Genomic DNA, 13,603 nt, shown 5'->3' with positions numbered 1-13,603 from the left:
GAATCAGGGAAATACAAATCAAAACCACAGTGACATACCACCTCACACCAGTCAGAATGGCTAAAATTAACAAGTCAGGAAATGACAGATGTTGGCGAGAATGGGGGGAAAGGGGAACCCTCCTGCACTGTTGGTGGGAATGCAAACTGGTGCAGCCACTCTGGAAAACAGTAGGGAGGTTCCTCAAAAAGTTGAAAATAGAGCTACCCTATGGCCCAGCAATGGCACTACTGGGTATTTGCCCTAAAGATACAAATGTAGTAATCTGAAGGGGCACATGCAATGTGGGCACACACAATGGAATACTATGCAGCCAACAAAAGAAATTTACAATGACGTGGATGGAACTAGAGTGAAATAAGTCAATCAGAGAAAGACAATTATCATATGATCTCGCTGATATGAGGAATTTGAGAGGTAAGGCAAGGGGTCTTGGGGGTGGGAAGGAAAAAACGAAACAAGATGGGATCAGGAGGGAGACAAACCATAAGAGACTCTTAATCTCATGAAACAAACTGAGGGTTGCCGGGGGGAGGAGGTAGGGAGAAGGTGGTTGGGTTAGGGACATTGGGCAGGGTATGTGCTATGGTGAGTGCTGTGAAGTGTATAAGCTTGATGATTCACAGATCTGTACCCCTGGGGCAAATAATACATTATGTTAATAAATTCCACATCTTAAAAAACAAAAAACAAAAAACAAAAAAAACAGCCACACTTAAAATAAACCATCCTTACCCATAGAATCATGGCACACTGGATTACTACCACCCATTGTGAGGTGGGTAACCAGGCCCAAGTAACAGTACCAAAGGTTGAGGATAATTTATTTTTAAAGTCAGCTTTAGCATACCATCATTCTTATCCATTTGTATTCTGATATGCTTTTTTGAGTAGAGAGGACAGGCATGGGGTTATACTGCCAAGATGACATTTACCCGAAGCACCGTGGAAGTGGATCTCGGTCAAAAGAAGCGGAACCGCCCTGTGGGAGTACTGTTCCAATGAGGCCAAATGTAGAGGGAGTGCACTCTCTGTCCCCACTGGCCCACAGAATTCATCAAAATGGCATCAGAATGGTTCAAAGGTACGTGTTATTTGGGAGTGGACTGGAGTGCTCCCAAAGGGTACAGGGTTACTTTTTGGGATGATGAAAATATTCTAAAATTGGTGATGATTGCCTAACTGTGAATAAAAGAACGAGGTAGTACATTTAATGGGAGAACTTTATGGTACGTGAGTTATATCTCAAAGTTGTTACCCAAAAAATACGTGTTATTGGCCATAGAGCGGTGGGGGAGCAGAATAACCCAAATTTACTGCCCAAACACAATTTAATCTCTGGGAAGGCTTTGTCAGCAGCAGCAGCACTGCATGGAGGGAAGAAATACAGTTCTGAGACAGTAGCTCTGAACCTCAACTTCTGTTTAAACTGAAGTATAACTGAGGTACAGTATTATATTAGTTTCAGATGTGTAGTGTAGAGATTCAACAATCGTATATATTATGCTCTGCTTGCCAAAATAAATAGTTATCATCTGTCACCTTACAAAGTTACTATGTTATTGACTATATTCCCTATGCTTAACTCTTCACCCCTTGTGAGTTATTTTGTAACTGGGAGGTGGAACTTCTTAATCCCCTTTACCTATTTCACCCATTATCCCCACCCCCCTCTCCTTTGACAACCACTAGTTTGTTCTCCATATTTTTGAATCTATTTCTGGTTTTTTTGTGTTTGTTCCTTTGTTTTATTTTTTAGATTTCACATGTAAGTGACTGATATAGAATCTGTCTTTTTCTGTCTGACTTATTTCACTAAACATAATACCATATAGGTCCATCCATGTTGTCATGAATGGCAAGATTTCATTCTTTTTTTTATGGCTGAGTATATCCCATTGTGTGTATGTATGTACACACACACACACACACATACACACACACACACACACACACACCCCACATCTTCTTTATTCATTTATCCATGGATGGATTCTCAGGTTATTTCCATATCTTGGCCATTGTAAACGATACTGTAATAAACACAGGAATACATGTATCTTTTCTAATTAGTTCTTTTGTTTTCTTTGGGTAAATACCCAGAAGTGAAATTACTGGATCACCTGGTATTTCTATTTTTAATTTTTTGCAGAACCTCCATACTATTTTCCACAATGGCTGCACCAGTTTGCATTCCCACCAACAGTGCACATGAGTTCCCTTTTCTCCACATCTTCTCCAACCCATTATTTCTTGTCTTTTTGATTCTAGCCATTCTGACAGGTATGTCAACTTCTTTTAAATGTCTAGTTGACTGAAACATACTCATTTACATTTTAGACCCTTTTATTCCATCAACTGCACTCCTGATGAATGCTGACGAGATGAGGCAATGCTGGGAACTGAGTGGGTGTTTGCACTGTGCTAAACACTTTTCATACAATAATCTTATTTTTAACTCATTAGCAAGATGAGCTAATATTTTTGGAAGGTTGTTATGTTCCAGGTCCTGTTCTAAGTGCTTTATATGTATTATCTCACTTAATCTTCATATCAGCCAATGAGGCAGAGCCCACTCTGCACCCCATTTATAGATAAGGATACCAGTGTGAACTATTGGTTCTTAGAACCAATAGAGGTTCTAAGTGGAAGAGCCTTGCTTCGAACGGAGATCTCTCTGGCTCCCAGGTTCATGCTCTTAACCACTATGGTACACTGCCTCCAAGCTAATAAAACGTAGGCAGCCAGGGGGTGAGAAGAGGAGGAGGAACAGGTTTCAGTGATGGAGGCCTTACTGGGTCATGATGGTTACTAATAAAGGTAGGGTTTTCTAAGATACATTGGTCTTTTAAAATATTTTATTTTATTTTTTCTTAAGTAGGCTCCACACCCAACGTGGGGCTTGAACTCATGACCCCAAGCTTGAGAGTCACACACTCTACCAACAGAGCCAGCCAGGCACCCATCCAAAACATATTGTGAAGAAAGCTAGTTCCATGGGATATTAATAGATACTATTTTTAAAGCCATTATGGCCAAATAGATGAGGGAACGGCTGGATGAAACAAGGAACTGTAAGATTTTTTAAAGCCTAGGATTTGTAGATGTCCATTAGGAATCTCCAAGAGGAGAGAAAGAATACTATATGTTTCCAAACTTGTTTTATAATGGGATCCTTCCTTCTTGTAACATCCAGCAGGACTAGGCTAGGATAGTTCTAGTTTTGACTACATATCCCAAGTATATGGTTATTTATTTATAAATCAGATACATTTGAATCAGTCCTCTGGTTCTGTAGTTGCCAAAGCATAGTCTCTAATCCAGCACTTAAGCAGTGTGGTGAGAGAGCATTTAAAGTCAAAGAAACCTCTGTTTATGCTTCTGTCATCTCTTCCTTTTACAAAACGGACACACGATGTAGGCTTTCTAATGTGTATGACATGATGGGCTGTCATTACAGCTTACCTTTTGCAGGGGCCTTGTGTTTCGAGGTAGCACTGGGGGGGTGACGTGGTGAGGGATGCCAAGGGATGATGCAGACCTGCAGCCTTTGAATTCCCTTTCTCCCATTTTCTCGGAACCTTGGGCATCTTCCGAGAGGGGATTGTGTGCTGGTGACTTGAAAAGGTCGGGGCTCCTCCTCACTGGCTCGGCAGAGGGTATGTCCAAGGACCCACACTGTTCTGGCCTGCATTGGAGGCAGGGGTCATAAGGGTCAGCCTGACAACAGCCCCAGGGCCCAGCTGGGCCCGCGTCAGGCTCAGAGCTTCTCCAGCAGTCCGCCGCCATGGCCGTGGAGATGAGGTCGGGGCTGGAACCGGGCATCTGTCTCTGAGCATGATTGCTGAGTGGGCTCCGCAGGGCCGCTGCTGGGCCAAAATACCTCAGGTTGTTGGCGCAGGTGGCAATGTCCTGTCCATGCATACTGAGTCTGGGATGGTGACTCTGGGACATAGCAGGGGGGCCTTGCTGGTACTGCTGCTGCAGAGGATGGTGGTGATGGGGAGAAGGGTACTGGGACTGAGCGTGGTGTAGGTCCATGGGATGGGGTGAACTGTCCTGGGCTGGCTGGTTTTTCAAGATCCCTGCGAAATCACTGTGGCTGCCTCTGCTGTTCCCTCGGCGGTGGCGTGGCTTGCTCCGATAGCGGCTCTTGCTGCTCGAGGTGGAGGTTTTGGGACTTCCAGACAAAGGGGATGCAGCGGGAGCCGCCTCCGTACTGGGGATACCTTCGGATCTCAACAGATCTGGCCTGGGAGGAAAGACAAGATTTCGTTGTCAACATCTGGAAACACATTCAAGTTTGGGGAAATGCCATGCAGACCTGAAAGTACACACACCCTTTGAAACGGCAGTCACATGTTCAGGGATTTATCCAACGGAGGTAACAGATGTGCACGCAGATGTATGTTTGAAGATGCTGTGTTATATTCTACAGTTTAAAATAGCAGAAAATTAGAAACAACCTTGATGTCCACCTATAGAGGATTTCCTTCATTCCCTCTGGATTTTATTCTGTGCCTCCCTAGCTGAGGTACCCGATCCCCTTTAAGTTCTAATTCTACCCTAGAGGTTTCTTGATCTCTTCCGCATAACCTCGGCTATCAGCCTGGTGCCAACATGTCAAGGCAGAGGCAAGAGTTTGCCCACCATCAGAAATCTGTCTGATGATGGATCTAGATAGATCCTGCAGCAGATCACAAATCACAGAGGTCTGGCACAAGAGAAGGAAACCTCTGGTTAATGAGGTGGGAGGCTAAGTGCAAGGACTTTGGTCTAGACATGGTCTCCCAGAGGTCTAGGACTATGTCCAGCCATCTATGAATGGGAAGGACACTAGCAGGGAGCCTTGCTCACTCTCAGTATTCAAACATGTTTAAGGAAGGGGGCTTGGGGGTGGGGATTGAGGAAGGGGAAATAGTACAGAGCCTAGGAGGTTGGACAGAGCTAGCAAGAGAAGGGCTTGCGGGGAACGGCCTGGCGTGGTGCTGGCTCCTCTTCTAGACTGTTGTCGAGTGCTCACTGGGCTGGCCATGCAGTTTGTGTGCAAGAGCAAGCCAGGGCTTGAAGGTACACGCACTGATTTCGTGGTGCACAGGTAAACAATAAACAGTTTCTGAACTGATGGACTGACGGGCAGAGACTTGAGGATACCAGAGAGCACCATTACCCATTACTTCTTCCTTCCTAGGGACTAGACACAAATCATCAGATTACAGTGCTGAAGGACCCAAACTTTATTTTAACAACAGGACCCTTTTCTTGAGAAACTCGGTATATAAAATATAGTAACAGAACAGACTAGTGGCTGCCAGAGGTGGGGGATGGGGGAATGGGTAAAATGGAGGAAGAAGGCCAAAAGGTACAAACTTCCAGTTATAAGCCACATAAGTCCTGGGATGTAATGTACAGCATGGAGGCTATAGGTAATGATACAACTGACCCTTGGATAATGTCCACAGTCAAAAATCCAGGTATAACTTTTGACTCCAAAAAAGCTTAAAAATAGCCTACCATTGACCAGCTGCCTGACTGATAACATAAACAGTTGATTAATACATATTTTGTATGTGATATGTATTACAGACTATATTCTTTTTTTTAACCTATTTTTTTCCAATTTATTTATTTTCAAAAAAACAGTATTCATTATATTTTTACCACACCCAGTGCTCCATGGAAGCCGCGCCCTCTACAATACCCACCACGTGGTACCCCAACCTCCCACCACCCCCCCCGCCACTTCTACAGACTATATTCTTAAAGTAAGCTAGAGAAAAGAAAATGTTAAGAAAATCATAAGAGAAAATACACTTACAGTACTGCACTGCGAAAGGTTCCCATACAAGTGGACCTATGCAGTTCAAACCCACAGGGTTTGAGTTAGCTGTACCGTATTGTGTATCTGAAAGTCTCTAAGAGATCTTCAAAGTTCTTATCACAAGAAAAAAATATATAACTATCTGTGGTGATGAATGGATATTAACTAGACTTAGCGTGGCAATTATTTCATAATATATACGTATATTGAGTTGTTATGTTGTACACTCGAAACTAATATAATGTTATATGTCAATTACATTGCAAACTACCCTCTTCCACCCCAGATACAGTGGGACATTGGTGGGAGGGGAGCAAAGCCCCTCCCCACTGGGCTCCCCCTCCTCTTCCTCTCTACTTCCGCAGTAATCCCTGACATCTGTGCAAGCCCTAGGGTGTCCCAGACCTTGCTTGAAAACCACAGATACAGTCCCACCTCTACCTTACGTGATGAGGAAGCTGAAACCCAAAGTGGCTCATGGTCTCACAGTGCATCACTGGCAGAATCCAGACAAGAAGTCTTTCCCAATCCCCTGGCTGGCTTACTGGAGATTCAGATAACAAGTTTCAACAGGCCTACAAATCACCTTACTGAAATGGTTGAGTCCGCACCTCTAGCACACTCTCTCATGACACCGAACTAAGGACCACATCTGAACAGCTAGGGCTCGTAGAAAATGAGTCGGCATCAGGGTGTAGGAGATGGCTTTTTTTTTTTTTCCTTTTCAAGAGAACAGTTAGAGGCTCCTCTTAGCATAGAAGTTCCAGGTAACGTTGGTCTATGATAGGATGGGCACAGTATTGTGCTGCTTCCTGTCTCAGGTTCATGGTTCTGTGGTCAGCTGGCCACCTTTTGCCACTAAAAGTACATGGACTGAGGAGGTCCTGGGGCTTTTATTGAGGCAAGGGAGCCCTCCGAGGTCCAGTTAGGGGCACCTACCTATCCAGTGACTGGCTATCGGAGGACCTGGAAGAGAGCTGAGGTGAAAGTGTCTAAGTCAGACGAAGGCTGCTTTTATTGAACCTGGCTGTGCAAAAGTCACAGAATAACAGGGACACAGCACTTCACAGTTGACAAAGCACTTTACAATATATAAAACACTTGTTTCCGACTATTGATTTTTCCAACATTCATTTTACAGGTAAGGGTACTGAGGGATCCAAGAGGTTAGCTGGCTTGTGTCCATCCCAAAGGGAGTCCATGGCAGAACTCCCAACTTGAACCCAAGTCTTCCGACATTAAGGCAGAGTTCTTAGCCCCATCCCAAGCCTCTCCTTATTATGAGGCATTTAGACCACGGTATTGCATCATACTCACTTGTAACAGGCTGGCTGGATCCATAACTGAACTCTGCTTCTCTTCTTTTTAGTCCCCAACTGAACCCACATTGATACCTAGGCCAAAGGATGGTGGATGGTTTTTCCTCTCTGATCTCCTCCTAGGTCACTGGACTTCTGACTTAATCATTGGACTGTCAGAACAATGTGAAACTGACATCCTCCAGGGGCCAATCAACCAAGAGCAGAACTCTTTGCAGCTCAAAGACCCATTCCAGGTTGTCTTCCTGGATGCTTAGTCCACTAAGCATCTGCTGGTGGTGGCAAACTTCCAAACATACTCCTCATAGCCAACACTAAAAGTAAACATGCACTCACATTTTGAAGAATGAAACAGTACTATTTTCTTCTCCAAAGCTCTTAGTTTTAACTGTAGCAGAATGCAGGGAGGAGCCAGCAGGTGAACTCTGTCTCCAATTAAGACATTAAAAGAAAGAGGTGTTGGGATCCTCAGAGGGTTTTGCCAGGTGCCACCTGCAATTTCTCAGAACTTGACGAGAAGGTGATCACGGGTAGTAAGTAAAAACAAAACTGGAATTAATCCATGTAATTACTCTTCAGTAGTTTTAGCGTTGTATTAGTCATGCTAGGGTAGAATGGCCTTATTCAGAATGACTGCCATTCTGAAAGAATTAAAATACATTCCTGGTTTGCGTTTTGTCATTATCTTTATTCTTACTGCATTCTGCAGTAGACCATTTGGTCTACACCCCAGGTTTTAGGGACATTTCTTTCCTTTGCATTAACTTGGCTAGAAGAGAGTCCACTCTCCATTATTTGGGAGCAGTGGGCATCTAGTAGAGCCTGATAATAAAAACTGACTGGGAGAGCATTCTAAGACTAAACTAGTATAAGGAAAATGCATTGTAATTAGAGGAAAGGGCAATCTTTTATTTTTTTAACTATTCAAAACCTCATTTTTTAGTACCTGTGATTTGTAAGGTGATTTCACATTTCTCTTATTTAAACTTCACCAAAAGCCCATGCAGGAATAGAATGAGAGGCCCTACGTGGTGAGGTACAGGTCATTATCAAAGCCCCTGCTTTTGTTTCTGGTAATGGATTTACAGGCACTTATTACATTATTAAAAAGAACTAACTAAATGAATATGTAAAAGTGGGACACACATGAACCAATGTTACCTACAACAAGAATTATGATTAACCCAATTCTGTGCAGGAGGGGTCAAAAAAAGAAAAAGAAAAAGAAATCTCACGTGTGATCATTATACCATTTTGCCCATGGCTGAAAGAGGACAAATGATATGGTCCACATCATACGGCTTAAACCAATGGGCAGAGCTGGGATTGGAATCCACGTCGGCCTGGCCCTCCATTTACTTCTTCTTCTTCTTCTTCTTCTTCTTCTTCTTTTTTTTTTTTTTTGTAGTTCATCTCTCTCTCTCTCTCTTTTTTTTTTCAATTTATTTATTTTCAGAAAAACAGTATTCATTATTTTTTCACCACACCCAGTGCTCCATGCAATCTGTGCCCTCTATAATACCCACCACCTGGTACCCCAACCTCCCACCCCCCCACCACTTCCAACCCCTCAGATTGTTTTTCAGAGTCTATAGTCTCTCGTGGTTCACCTCTCCTTCCAATTTACCCCAACTCCCTTCTCCTCTCTAACGCTCCTTGTCCTCCATGCTATTTGTTATGCTCCACAAATAAGTGAAACCATATGATAATTGACTCTCTCTGCTTGACTTATTTCACTCAGCATAATCTCTTCCAGTCCCGTCCATGTTGCTACAAAAGTTGGGTATTCATCCTTTCTGATGGAGGCATAATACTCCATAGTGTATATGGACCACATCTTCCTTATCCATTCATCCGTTGAAGGGCATCTTGGTTCTTTCCATAGTTTGGCGACCATGGCCATTGCTGCTATAAACATTGGGGTACAGATGGCCCTTCTTTTCACGACATCTGTATCTTTGGGGTAAATACCTAGGAGTGCAATTGCAGGATCATAGGGAAGCTCTATTTTTAATTTCTTGAGGAATCTCCACACTGTTCTCCAAAGAGGCTGCACCAACTTGCATTCCCACCAACTTCTCTTTCCCTATGCCATGCTAAGACAAGAAGTATCTATGTCTCAGAGAGTAAAAACTAGATTCCTAAAGTTCATGACACATCCTCTCACTTTCCTACTCTGTTTTTTCTGGAACCAAGTGTGCCCACGGTGAGCTACAGAGCAGACACACCGTCATGGGATCATGTATTTTGGGGGGGATATTTTCCCCTTTCTCTGAACGTCAGGTTGGCACAGGTGTCTCACCGTTTGGTCTGCATCCCTGATTTATGAGGCGTGCCCTTCCTCTTCATGAGCTTCTCCATGGCATTGGGGTGGATTATTGGACGGACGGGGTGTCTTTTGTACATTCCAGGATACTTCTTTTCCACTGCTTGCTCACGCCTGCAGACGAAAGGAAAAGCCACAGCTCAGTCACTGCAGACAGGAAAGATGGGCAGGATGTTTCCACAGGCTAACTCCTCTCACAGATTCTGGGCACCCTTAGTAGAAATACACTATCTGAATAACAACACTATTATTCAGGTTAAAAAGGAAAAAAAAAAAAAAGATGCTCAATTCAACTAATCTGGACTTAACTGTGCTCTTCCACTCTCTGGTGCACTCAGGGGCTGACCTGAGCGCAATGTACCTCACGAGAGACACAAGGCGATGGTAGAAGACCTACTTATTTTCAGTTTTGGTTTTGGTCAGGTCCACTGACCGGGGTCTCCTGTCATCGTCACTTTCATCAGCCACCTTACTTCCCCAGCGGGCAGAAGGCTCCCCCTCATCCACACCAAGCTTTTCTCGAGATGAGGACCCCTTCTCGGAGCCATTCAGCGGGGTGAAGTTGCAAATGCCGGTCAAGGGCACATTCCTCTGTAACAAGCTCTGCAGCAACTCCCCTCAACTGAAACTTCATGGGGGGAAGGGACCTGGGCGTAGCACATCCCTTAAGGAATGCTGGGTGAATGACTCAAGCATCTGCCATTTTAGTTTTGAGGAGCAGCAATATGGCAGAATGGTGCGTTGGGGCTGACTGATAGACCCGACTCGGGAAGGACAGACAGAAGTCTGGATACATACTTAATGAGCTCCTTCTCCCGCATTTCTAGCTGCAGCATGATGGCACTCAGTTCCATGTATAAATTATTAGCCCGCTCGAGTTTTCTCTCATAGTGTTCCCGAATATCCAGAGCATGCCTATCAAAGAAAAGAAAGGATCAGCAAAGCTGACTACCAGGGGAGGGATGGGGTCGGGGGGGTGCTAGGTGCGGATGACAAAGAACAGCTCTAATGAAATAAGAACCAGATGGTTTATCTCAAAAGCGTTTGTCTGGGGGCGCCTGGGTGGCTCAGTGGGTTAAGCCTCTGCCTTCGGCTCAGGTCATGATCTCAGGGTCCTGGGATCGAGCCCCACATTGGGCTCTCTGCTCAGTGGGTAGCCTGCTTCCCCTACTCTCTCTGCCTGCCTCTCTGCCTGCTTGTGATCTCTCTGTCTGTCAAATAAATACAAAAATAAAAGAAATGTTTAAAAAAAAAAAAGTGTTTGTCTGAGGGCCGTCTAAATTCAAGGGTCCCGTGTCTGAGGTAACGACTCAGACAAGATGGAGTGGGAGATGGAAAATTCAAGCTTGCGCTTGGTTTATCCTTAGGGGCCATATCCAGCCATGCTGAATAGCTGGGGCGGCGGGGCACGGATAAAAATCGGACCATGATTTGTGTATAATGTGTAGCTTTTGTGTGCCACTGACAATACCTTAATAAGAATACAGCATAATATAGTCATGTTCATGGCAATATGCCAATAACGCTGACCCCTCACCCTGTACTTATTAGGGCACCGATCTTGCTCTAATATGGTGGTTATATATGGCTACATTTTGTAGCCCTTTATCAGTCATAAGCATCCTGAGACCAGGAACTTCCTCTTATAAAGCACTGCCCTCCATGTCACCTAGGACAGGCACCAAATGAAGAAAGAGCCCGGCTCCAGGAGCACCGGCTGCAGAGCTATAATAAAGAAGGATAACAAGGCTGCAGGGAGGGGACGGGACAGCAGGGTAAAGGCGGGGCCAACTCTGGGGCAACTTTTAAAGAGAATTAACAGTAAGTAGCAGAGGTGAAAGGTGTGTAGAAGGTGAAACAGTGATTCACAAAGCAAGTTCCTGCCAGTATCTGCAGATGTGGGGATGGGACGAGGTGGAGAAGAAGGGAGCAGCCCACCTGAGCTCCTCCCTGCGCCGCCGAATCAGCTCTTCATCTAATCGGTGTATACAAGTTCCCTCACTTTTGATCTTCTCAAAGTGTTTTTTCACCTCTTCTCTCCATTCAGCCTGAGTGAGGACAAATGAGACTTTGTTAGGACTCTAGGAGTTTCAGTCCCTGGTAGAGCCAGAGGATCATGGTCAGGATGGTATTCCCCCGCTTGCTTTTACTGAAGAGCCTCACAGAACAAATGTTCAGTAAATATGAGTTGATAGCAAACTAGCTCATGCTTCGGCACCCCCCACACTCATACCATGACCTCATTTTCTGTATTTAGTCCAACACGGGATGCCGTATTTTTCCCATTTCCTAGCCATAACTGGCCACCAGAAATATCACAGCTGGCATACTGGCCATCACCTCTGGAACAAGAGAGCTCAGTTTCAAGTGAAGATGGTGGCTGAGATGGCCCGGCCAAAAAAAGAAGCTCAGTTAGCCATCTGCTGTAAGTACGTGCCAGTGAGAACACGACCGTGTTTACAATTGGCACCGAATTTCTCTTAGGTAACTTTGTTATGAAAATATCTTGGGGCACCTGGGTGGCTCATTCCGTTAAGCGTCTGTCTTTGGCTTAGATCATGATCCTGCGGTCCTGGGATTGAGCCCTAACTGGGCTCCCCGCTTCTCCCTCTGCCTGCCTCTCTCTCTCTGTGTCTCATGAATAAATAAAATCTTAAAAAAAAAAAAAAGAAAAATATCTTGAAAAAATATCTGGAGCACATGACCCAAGGGGCAGAGCAGGACTTGGGAATAAAAATATAGGGAATTCTATAGGAATTGGGGAGCGAAGGAAAGAACAGGAAAAGAGAAGAGGAGGAGAAAAAGGATGGCTAAATAATGTAGTGGTTTGACAAAATTTTAGAATGGGGATGTATATCTAATATGTGACTTCAATTATTCAAAATGTAAGCCTCTTCCAATTTCTGAAACCTTTAGTAAAGTCTCTTGACATTCACCTTGATTTTGGATGAGTGTTTTTTTTTTTTTTAGACATCAAGGACGGTGCTGAACTTCATGTCCAGGTCAATGACAAGATAAAGGAACAACCAGAAGATGGAGGGGGTAGAACCCAAAAATTTTAGAAAGGCAAAGCGAGAGTGACCATGAAATTATAGTCTCCCAGGAATAGATTCCCAGGAATCCCAGGACACTGGGATTTCCATAAGGCACAGAATTCCAGGCCAATGTCTTCTAAATTTTAGGCAGTAGAAAACCGTCTGCTGGAATATAGTCTACAGATAGTTTCTAGAAAACAGCTAAGGGAGATGTTACCTCAAATTACTTATAAACTACAATTCCAAGAAACTAATGAAATTGATTTCCAGTGAAGGTTAGATGTATAACTAAATGCCTCTATATATTCTTCCTCTGGAGCTCTTCTATTACCTCCAGATTCATGTTTAAAATTATTTCTCTAGATCATGGAAGAAGTTATGTGTAAGTAATTTTGAAATTATAGAAGGTTTCTCCCCAGATTTGCTGTTTCTCATTTACTTTTTTTTTTTTTTTTGCAGAGTTTATTTATTTATTTGACAGGGAGGGAGAGAGAGAATGCATGCACGCACAAGCAGGGGGAGTGGCAGGCAAAGGCAGAGGGAGAAGCAGACTCCCCACTGAGCAGGGAGCCCGACACTCAATCCCAGGACTCTGGGACCATGACCTGAGCCAAAGGCAGATGCCTAACCGACTGAGCCACACAGGCACCCCTCTCATTTACTTTTATAAAGGAAATCATGGGGCACCTGGGTGGCTCAGTGGGTTAAAGCCTCTGCCTTCAGCTCAGGTCATGGTCTCAGGGTCCTGGGATTGGACCCCACATCGGGCTCTCTGCTTAGCAGGGAGCCTGCTTCCTCTTCTCTCTCTGCCTGCCTCTCTGCCTACCTCTCTGCCTACCTGTCATCTCTCTCTGTCAAAATAAATAAATAAAATTTAAAAATACAAAGGAAATCATACTGTAATTATTTAGATAGTGATCATCCTGATTATCTGCTTATAATATGCTAGATCTTCATTATATATATATATATATATATATATATATATGTCTTTTTATGTCCTAGGTAAGGCCTGGGAAAGGCCATCCCGTCTAAAAGGATTTCGTCTTTTCCAGCCTTCCACTTATTATATGTATGTGTATGTATGTATGTATATATACAT

At 44.0% G+C, this 13,603-nt stretch overlaps 1 protein-coding gene across 4 annotated transcripts in view; it reads right to left on the bottom strand.

Moving 5' to 3' along the window:
* The window catches only part of MAP3K13 (mitogen-activated protein kinase kinase kinase 13), a 168,265-nt gene that overhangs the window by 7,214 nt on the left and 147,448 nt on the right, over positions 1-13,603 (bottom strand). For all 4 annotated transcript variants that reach the window (XM_044251930.1, XM_044251932.1, XM_044251928.1 and 1 more), the window contains 4 exons: positions 11,405-11,514; positions 10,265-10,381; positions 9,443-9,580; positions 3,466-4,252 (listed from right to left, as the gene is read on the bottom strand). In XM_044251930.1, the coding sequence (XP_044107865.1) occupies positions 3,466-4,252; positions 9,443-9,580; positions 10,265-10,381; positions 11,405-11,514 (1,152 nt within the window). The remainder of the gene's footprint in view (positions 1-3,465; positions 4,253-9,442; positions 9,581-10,264; positions 10,382-11,404; positions 11,515-13,603) is intronic.

This window comes from Neovison vison, chromosome 6 (genome assembly GCF_020171115.1).
Source record: "Neovison vison isolate M4711 chromosome 6, ASM_NN_V1, whole genome shotgun sequence".
Taxonomy (NCBI): Eukaryota; Metazoa; Chordata; class Mammalia; order Carnivora; family Mustelidae; genus Neogale; species Neogale vison.
The sequence above is the reverse complement of the archived record's forward strand: the minus strand, read 5'-3'. Positions and strand labels throughout refer to the sequence as shown.